The sequence below is a fragment of the Phodopus roborovskii genome, unplaced genomic scaffold, assembly GCF_943737965.1.
Source record: "Phodopus roborovskii unplaced genomic scaffold, PHOROB, whole genome shotgun sequence".
Lineage (NCBI taxonomy): Eukaryota > Metazoa > Chordata > Mammalia > Rodentia > Cricetidae > Phodopus > Phodopus roborovskii.
In genome coordinates, this window is record NW_026126418.1 from 67,233,936 (window position 1) to 67,243,588 (window position 9,653).

Sequence of the window (9,653 nt, forward strand, 5' to 3'; positions counted from 1 at the left end):
GAATCTAGAATTTACTAGCCTTTAGGGCACATGAGTAACTGTTCACATATGTATACCTGATGGCACACCAGGCTGACAAGAAGGTATAAGCCAGTGGCTATGACAGCTTCTGGCCTAGCTGCTATAACCCTGTTCCTAAGATTCTTTCTTACCCATCTTCCTGTATGGTGCCAGTGCCAACTGTTCTCAGGCCACACAAGAACACCACCACCTGGCCCCAAACACTGGAGGACTTGGGTCTTTCACCTTTCAGTAACATAATCCATCTACCTTGAGTAATGATTAGTATAAGCCATAAGTAAGGAAAAGTTACTAGTGATCAAGAATGTTTACAAACACCCTTTTAAATTACTGCAGGATTAAGCAGAAACTAAGCAGCAGTTGTGAGCTTGCAGGAAGCAGGAAGGAATTCAGGGAACCTCCTATTCTGCTCCTACTCTGCAGGGTCACTGCTATGCACCTGACAAGTTTAGGGTCCCTCACCTCTTTTCATTACTGGACATGGATAATTTAACCTTTTCTCTCAAAGATTTTGTGCTCATCCTAAATTTATTCCTGTCATAGGTTTCATGAGTTGTTTTTGTTGTTAAAACCATATGAAAGGTACCAGCAAATTGGCTGACCTGATTTTGATCCTGAACCCACAAGGTGGAAGAAGAAAACCAATTCCTGAAAGTTGTCTTCTGACCTTATGTATAATGTAGCATGTGTGTGACCACATGCAAATACACACTTACATACAGATGCACACAAATAGATGGCTTAAAAATATATAAAAGAGTTGGATATAATGGCACACACTTGTAATTCCACCACTCAGGAGGTGGAGGCAGGAGGATAAGAACTTCAAGATTTCCAAGATCATCCTTAGTTACATATGAGGCTAGCTAGGGCTAAATAAGGCCTGTCAAACACAAAAACAAAACCACCACATACAAAAGTGACGCATGCTGAGGGATGAGGCAGAAGGATTTTAAGTTCACAGCTAACTCGGTGGACACAGTGACACACTATATCAAAAGCACAGCAACAAAAAATAAAACACACAATATACCAAAGGCTAACCATACAGCACTGTAACTGTAACAAGCACATGAATGCTATTGGAAACATGGCATTTTTTGTCAATGAGATATTGGGTTACACAAAAACTACACTACTATTACAAGCAATCAAACATACTAAATATGATGACAGGACCCTCTGAAAGAAGAATTTCACTTATGAACAGGGAAGACATTTTTCAGGGGCACTACATGGGTCTGAAGACAGGCCACTCTTGAGAGAAACAGCATAAGAGGAGGAAAGGGGACAAAGTGAGCAAAGAAAGATGGTTAAATGTTAGTGCTCTTACCTGGTAGTATAGGGAAGCCATCCCAGGATCTGATGGGTATGGTGAAGGGTACTGAGACTGGTAGGCATTATATAGGGGTCTATAATAATAGTAGGATGCCAAGTCTTGAGGTGCTGGGCCAAAAGCATTGGGAGGTGGTGGTTGTAGCCATGGCTGCTCTGACCGTACAGATGTTTGGTTGGAGTTGGTAGATGTAACCGATGCACTGGAGGACTGAGTTGGCTGAGGCAGCAGCTGCTGGCCCGTGTTGACTGGAGTCGGACTTGCTGGTGGCTGGGCCAAGCTTTCAGACTGTACTTGTGTGGGTGGGCTTTCTGGATTTGAAGGCTCTGGACACACTGCTTGGGGCACTTGTGGGAGAGAATTCTGTGGCTGAGGAGGTACCAGCTCTTTCTGGGTTCTTTCTAGGCTATACTGGTCCTGGGCATCTTTTGTTACCTGCTGGTAGAAATGATCCTGGTTATGTAGCCCAGGCCCAGATTGTCTGGGATGATTGGCATTAACCTGCTGAAAAGCTGGGCCATCTAAATGAGATGGGCTATATATTCTTACAGGATTTTCCAAAGTTCTATTTAATGTGAAGTCTAGGGCACCAACAGCTTCTTCCTGATTATTGGAGTAATTTGCCTTATTACTATTAGGTACCAAGGTATTGTTTGCAGGTGGAACTAGCATCACACTTGTACTTCCAGCAGAGCTTTTAACAAAATCAGAAGGACCCTTTTCTGCATTAGGATTCTGACTTTTAGGAAGTGAGTTCTTTGGAATTGGAGGGGATAGCTGCTGAACCAACAAACTGGCAGGCTGGCTAGTAATCATTTCAGAAGACCCAGAACCTCGAGAAACACTGTTAGGCAAAGATAAGCCAATGACAGTACTGGTTGGAACTCCAGACAAAGGAGCATGTTCTTCAGAATCACCACTGAGAGCCCGACTGCTGCTCACTATGGATTTCTCCCCCACCACAGCATCTCCCCAGGACTGATTCTTCTCATTAGGATTCAGTAAGGACACAGAAAAATTAATGGGCTGAGCCAAATTATAGCTTTGATCAGGCTGGGCAATCAGGACAGGTTGATTGTGCAAAGATTCAGTGGGCGGTGAGGACAGCAAACTCGCATAACCAGAACTTGCCTGCAATGGAAGGGCCTCCTCTTCTCCCACCTTGGGAGGGTTCTCAAGGTTCTCAGAAGCACCAGAAGGGTCTTGGTTCTGCAAGGGTGGAATAGGTCCTGGTTTCCGTGACTGTTGCCCAGACATTCCCTTTTCTGGATGATGAATAACTTCTGAAGGTTTTGGTTTTACAGGGACATAAAGTGCAGGGGCAGCAGGGGCTAAAAGGACATTGCCACCAAAATCTGGCAGCTCATTTTGCGCCCACAAAGTTGTTGCTGGACTCTCACACTTCACAGGCCCCTGGGCCCTGGTGGAGAGCCTCTTCTCAGGCACTGGGCGCACAGTATCCAAGGGTGGCCCTGCTGTGTGTGAAACCAGGTGTCCAGCCTCCCCAGTGGTGCTAAGAGGCAGAGGGCAGGCCTGAGGTGCACATAGTGTCTCCATGTTGTCTGGTGGCTGTTCCAGATTCCCTGGGGTGGCATCAGACGGTACAGCAGTTGCCTTGTGCTTCTTCTGGAGGTCCCGGGTCCCTCTCACTTCAACCACCATATTGGCACGATCTGCTTCAACTGGTTTCACTCCAACCAAGTGGGATTTTACTGGTTCAAAAGAACTATTTGCACTTGTCTGGAACACTCCTGTGGGTTTTGGAGGGCTTGGGGTTGAGGGCTGTGATAGGCTGCTGCAGTAATTTTGGCTCCCAGTTACCTTATCTGTCTCACCTCCAACAGGAGAAGAATCAATTTGCTTAAAAAAACTCCCCGAAGTATCATCTTCAAGTTTTCCAACCTCTTGCTGAATGAATGTGCCTACCAATTCTTGGGGTCTGGCTGACCCAGGAGGACTTTTGTGGCCGTGGCTGCTGTAGCTGGATGACACACTGTCAGGTCGTGTAGGATGCACTGGTATGTCAGGGGCCTCAAGATTTAGCCCCCCACCTCTGGTGATGCCCACAGTAACAGGCCTGGAGACAGGCGGTCCAGAAAGGGACCCATGTCGGAACTGATCACTCAGAGAAGAGGGATCCACATTAAGGGTCTCACGGGGTAAAACTTCTTGATTCTGAACAAATTCCAAGTTCTCAACATTCTCACACTGTGGCCCACTAACACACTGGGTCTCAGCACTGGAAGTATCCCCCCACATATCACTAGCAGGGGTCATAGTGGTCTGTTTGTCATGCCGGATGCCCAAAGACTGAGAAAAATAAGGTTGTACATCTCCTTCTTGAGCAGCCTCACTGCTAGGGCCTTTGAGAAAGGCCTGGTAGACACCACCAGTTCCATGTGTGGGTGGTGGTGGATGGCCCAATCTGGGGGTAGAAGAGAAGCCATCCAAGTCCAATCTGTCATCAAGGCCTGCCTTTTCAGATGAGAGATTCTCCTCATTTTCTGTCTCCTCCCCTTGAAAAAACATTGAGAGAGCTCCAGAGGCTGTGTCTTGCAGGGCATTGTTAGTTGCAGCCTCCGAGGGACGGTGCACCTGGTTTTCAGGGCTATTTCCCTGAGTGAAGGGATTCACATGAGCAGGGTCTAGCAGATGTTCTTTATTCATGCCTACATTTTGCCTAAACTCTGGGCTTGCCCACATATTCCCAACTCTGGGATTCTGTTCAAAAGTATGTTTAGGGGGGAAGCTACTCAATGAGGGATTTTTACTTTGCTGGTGGACCCCCTCATTCCCTTTGCCACTGGCCAAGGATGCTACAGTAGACATTAGTGGAACATGGGGCTCACTGCCAGGCCCCTGATACAGACTAGGTGGAGAGGGGAAGTGGGGCAAGCTAGTAGCCTGGGGCCCCATGTTCTGAACAGGTCCCTCCAGGCAGGGTGAGTGATGCTGATACGAGGGCTGAGGACCTCCCTGTACTGGCCCCCACTGACCTGGCATCTGTGGCTGAGGGAAGAAAGGAGATGCTGCTTGGGACACAGCACCATCATGTGGGGTGTGCCTATTCATGGGTTGGTCAGGCCCAGAACCACTGTCATTCAGATGGATTGCATGAGGCTGCTCAGGACCCACTCCTGGAATGTAGTGAGGTGGATGTGGCAGCATCTGTACTTCAGGTCCTGAGCTGGAACCAACTTCAGCACTCCTATTCATCTCCAGTCCAGGCAGTGCAGAAGGGGTAGATGCGGGGGGAAATGAACTGGTATCTGCTCTGGGCTGTGACAGAGTTCCTGACAGAGGCTCATGAAGTCCTATGGAGCTATCCCCAGCATTTGTGGGAGGCACAGGCAAAACAGGCCATGGAGAAAAAGCAGAAAGAGGTGGGCCAGGCAAATTGGGCAGGCTACTTTTGGATGAACTGCCTACTGGTATGTTTTGAAGAGTCTGTCTATTAAAAGCAAACGGATCCGTTACTGGCTGTAATGGGCGTGTTATGGGAGCCACTGGTGCATTATTGGCTGGCCTCCTGTAAGGGCTGTTGGCCCAGAACATGCTCCGAGGATTCCCAGCTGGGGGTGGTCCAGCCACACCAGCTGGGGCTGCCTGAGGTGGTGGTTGCATGCTGAAGTCTTCAAGAAGATGCTGCTTACAGAGGAGGCAGGTGGAGCTTTTCTTTAATTTGTGCTAAAATAAAAAAAAGAAAAAAAGAAAAGAAAACAGAAGAGGAATATAAAATTTATAGATTCTGAAGATCCCCCATGGAAGGTCTCACTCTCCCTGGGGAGCAGAAAGGGGATGGGATGGGGGTTGTCAGAGGATGGGGAGGAGAGGACGATGAGGGAACTGGGATTGACATATAAAACTAGCTTGTTTCAAATTTAAATAAAAAAATATTAACATAAAAAGCTCCTATAGACTCACAGTCCTAGCTGTAATCAATAAAACTATGAAAATAAAAAGACTAAATGTGATTTTAAACATTTCTTCACATCCCACCCCACAATGTCAGGGACAAGAAACAACCTTATTATTACCAGTCTGACACTTGACATTTCTCTAAGCTGCAACTATCACATCCAGAAAGAGTCAACTCCACTATTTAGAAAGATACATGCATATCATGTGTTTTGTAATGTTAATTTTAAATCTGGAAAAGAAGAGTTTATACTTCCTAAAACACAGTTATAAAATTACTAAATATGTTTACCCCACCAAATGAAATGTCTAAGGTTGACCACTGAAGTTATAAGAAGGCCGAGACCAAAAATCCCAAGAAAATTTATAGCAGCTTTTCCAGACTCACCTTTTCAACAGGTTCCAACAAACCTCAAAGGGGTGAGGGGGTTGAGGGGCAAAACCTCAGAAAGGGGGGGGGCAAGGTTCTCACCAGTGGTTTTTGTTTTTGAACAAGGCACACCTTGAAACCCCTTTTCTTTTGTCATACCTTCTTCCTGGCACTACCCTCAAGGAAAAAAAATTGTTTAGCTAATCCATAGGAAAATAAAGCAAAGGCAGTTTAGTTCACAGAGGTACACTTTGTCCTTGAACATCTTTCTGATATGATACTCAGATTAAAAATAAAGAAAACCACCGATGTATTTTAAGTAAAGCAATTTACAAAGGGTCTCTAATCCCTACCTAAATGTTAGTTCTATTAATCTATTAACTCAGTTCCATTACTACCCTCATATACTTCTTTCTATGTCAATAGAGACTCCTATCCAACTGACTAGAACCTTGATACTACAATAGAACTTCAATTAGAAGTTAGGCTCTTCTTGTTTTAAGTTAGAACATTGCTGTTTCAATTTATACAAACCAAAAGAGAGCTGCTACAATATCATGGATGTGAACCCAGCTTGGACACAAAGACTTCCATGTTCCTTCTGAAACCTGGTTGCCAAGTGTAAGAGGCATCAGAGGCTATCCCATTTCAAGAATTTCAAACACCCCAAACAATTAAAAACAAGCAAACAAAAACTAAACTAAAGGTGCATCAAGTATCAGTAGGTTGGGTATACATTGAGCAGTTCAGGGCAACTACCTCTTTCTGCAACTAGTTTCTACATCCACAGAATAAGAGAGTAAGTTTCTTTTTCCTAGTTTTTCCTAAATTTACTCTTAAAATTCTACCCATAGATTCTTCTTTTTAGGGCCTATTGCTGCCTACCAGAATCTAAATTGCCTAAATTTATACTTTCGTTTGTAGAAACTTGGAATTGTTTTCTTAATAGCAACAGATGAAGAGCTGTTTTATGAGCTAACACTATCATTTACAAAGAAAACCCCCAGCTCCCATGCCCAAAGCTTTTCACAATATGCCTGTTTCAGGTGGAACAATCCTGTGATTTGAACAGTATTCTTTTTTGGGGGGTGGGGGCTGAGACAGGGTTTCTCTTTGTGACCTGCCTGTCCTGGAACTAGCTCTGTAGACCCAGACTGGCCTCCAACTTACAGAGATTCACCTGCCTCTACCTCCTAAGTGCTGGGACTAAAGGTATGCACCACTACTGGCCAGGGAACATTATTCTCTTACTTTTGTTTACTCACCAACAGAAAGATAATGAACTGCATATCATTTATCTCAAGATTATAGACACTTTCACTATGTTCAGCCAGTTATCTACTTTTTAAAGAAGCACCTGTTTCAGAGACCTATGGGGCTCAAAGATGCTTTATTCATAAACCCAGCTCTGCAGCTCAACTGCCTCATGTCTACATAAGACATGCAAAGTATGACTCTGAGTAACTGAGGTATTTAAAACACTTCCCCTCCTCTCACTGCCACTGACTTAACAGCTGTAAACTGTAAAACCATAGGGGCACCTCCACCAAAAAAAAAAAAAAAAAACCCAAAAAACAAAAACCAACCCAGCAGTGAGTTCCCCTCTGCCAACAATTTCCCCCATGGAGACTGCTGGTGATACACTTATCGGAGAGACAAGATAAACACTTCTTTTCTAAGTCAAAATCTGAACCTCAACCTTTGAAATGTTGAAGAAGGCATCCACAGAAGAGGATGACATACGAGGACACAATGACATTCACAAACGGTTACAAAAGCAAACCCTGCACAGCATCTCAGAAAAAAAATTCCAAGGGCAATTTGAAGATTCACTCAGGTAAATGCCACCAGGAGCAATGACTCAAAAAAGAAGAACCAATTCTTTTGCCTCTTAGTTGCAAAACATGAGCATCGAAACCCTAGGAAAGACTATGTGGAGAAAAAGTGCAAAGAGCTGGCACTGTGCTGCGACTTGCAAAAAGACCCGCAGGAACAGTAATCTGTGAGCCTGCTGTTTCTTATTGCCATATTCAGGATGGAAAACGCCTATAGTTAACACATTTGAAAGGAAATCTCCACCAGTGCACGACCACTCTACAAGCCACTTAAAAATGTGTGTAAACAAAGCAGACAGAGTTGATTCTACAGGACTTAGTGTCTGAATGCTCCATGGCCATGAGGACATCCTTCTACACCTTGCAGAAAACAATCCACACGACCTCCCTTCCTGCTCTGACAGTCAAAGGATTACAAATAAATGCTGTTACTCCCTGGTTCAAATGAAAATGTGTCTCATCACCAGCTCTGCGGAGGCAGTCTTCGAGCCAAAGAGAATCAAAAATCTTCAGTATCCAGCAGAAGTCATGCTCGGCAATTTCCTGCACCTTCCTTCGTTTTAAAGAAGTTGCAGGTTAGCCAGCCAGGCTAACACCTTCCCCAGTGGCCGACCAGTTCCCACAGTCTAGACTCGGCATCGGCCTCCTGTCAGGCCGGGCAATTGCGGGACCCCGGACAACCCACCAAGATGACGTGGTCCGTGGCCAGTCGGGTGTCTCAGCACCAGGTGGCTCAGTATTGTGGTTCTCCCCAGACCTGGCGGCGTCTCTTGAGATGCGCTCGCCACTCCAGGCTAGGCCCGGCGCTCCTGCGCCTACCCGGCCTCCACAGCCTCTCCCGCCCACGGGCCTCCGCCGTGATTCACACGCTCAGCCCTCACCCGAGCTGCTGCAGCTGGCCTCTCAGGCGCCGCGGACTGAAACCTAGCCGGCGACAGCGGCCGCAGTAGGGGGAACTACCGCGTACTCAGCAGCAGTCGCAGCCATCTTGGCACATCCGGCTCCGGTCGCCGCCGCCGACGTGTCCGACGGCTACGTCAGCGCGCGCCACGCCCCTGGATCGCCCCGCCTCTCGCCTTCGTCCAGTCTTTCGCTGCCTCACCCCTTGCCTCGCCCACACTGTGCTGCCCCCTTGGCATTGCTCCGAACTGGTTCGTCAGCGTCAGTCTTGCCACGCCCCTTTTCGACTCCGTCCCCTCTGGTCCAGTTTTTCGCTCCTTCATCATTTTGCCCCGCCCCTATGCCCCCCCTTTCCTTTAGCGCTCCCTTTCCGTCATGCCTCTCTTGACTCCGCCCCTCATTCTCGTCCAGTCTTTCGCCGCCTCATTCCTTCGCCCCACCCCTATAGGTCCCGCCCCCTCGCGTCAATCCTTCACAGCTACTCCCCGTGGCCCCGCCCCTCACCCACCTGCCGGGCCGGAGCGCGGACCCCGCCTCCCGACGTCGCCCTGGTTACGCCGGTTCTGTCCTGCAGGCTTCCTGTTTTATGATTTGACGAGACAGGGTCCTTCAATTGAGACCCCCCAGGAAGAAACAGTCTGGAAAGACCGAAGCCGGCAGCTCTACTGAGTCCAAAGCCCCAGCGGGCCCTGCTGCCCTCTCCCTCCCCATTTTTCCGTTGGATACCCCTGGATGCCGAGGGGTGTTTGCGCGTGCGTCACCCTCCTCGCGCGAGTGGCTTGGCTGCTGCCTTCTACGGGTTGAGCAAGCGCGTGCGCCGGGCTGCATCTGTTGCTTGGTTACGGCTTTCACCTGCAGCCTGCCGGGTGCAGTTCGCCCGGCTGCTGTTTTTGCCTGGAGCTGGCGGGCGCGCTCACGCCGCCTGCCGGCCTCTGCCAAAGGAGAGGAGCCGGAGCCAGATGGCTCGGTCCTCTAACCTCCCTCACGACTCCTCCCGGTGGGGCGCGGCCTCAAGCCCCGGGCTGAGCGCTGGACCTCTTAGATTAGGGACATCCGCAGGTCAGGCTCTCTGGAAAAGGTGGGTGCTGTCATATAAGAAGTGGCTAGGCCCGACCCCCTCACCTGTATTCCAGAGGGCGCGAAGGTGCCGCGCCTGCGAGGCAGCCTGGCCAGTGGCGGATCCAGGAGGAGGGAGTGTGGTGGAGCTAGCCAGCGCTCAGCCACGCAAGCAGAGCCGCGAGCTCTGAAGGCCAATTTCAGCCCGTCTGACGTG

At 48.2% G+C, this 9,653-nt stretch overlaps 1 protein-coding gene across 4 annotated transcripts in view; it reads right to left on the reverse strand.

Moving 5' to 3' along the window:
- Window positions 1-9,122, reverse strand: part of Sec16a (SEC16 homolog A, endoplasmic reticulum export factor) — a 35,739-nt gene extending 26,617 nt beyond the window's left edge. For 3 of the 4 annotated variants that reach the window (XM_051184902.1, XM_051184901.1, XM_051184900.1), the window contains exons 1-2: window positions 8,889-9,122; window positions 1,355-5,044 (exon numbers count right to left, since the gene is read on the reverse strand). In XM_051184902.1, coding sequence (XP_051040859.1) covers window positions 1,355-4,981 — 3,627 coding nt within the window. In that variant the 5' untranslated portion in view covers window positions 4,982-5,044; window positions 8,889-9,122. The remainder of the gene's footprint in view (window positions 1-1,354; window positions 5,045-8,888) is intronic. The other variant, XM_051184904.1, reaches the window with a different exon arrangement.
- Between the last annotated feature and the right edge of the window lie 531 nt (window positions 9,123-9,653).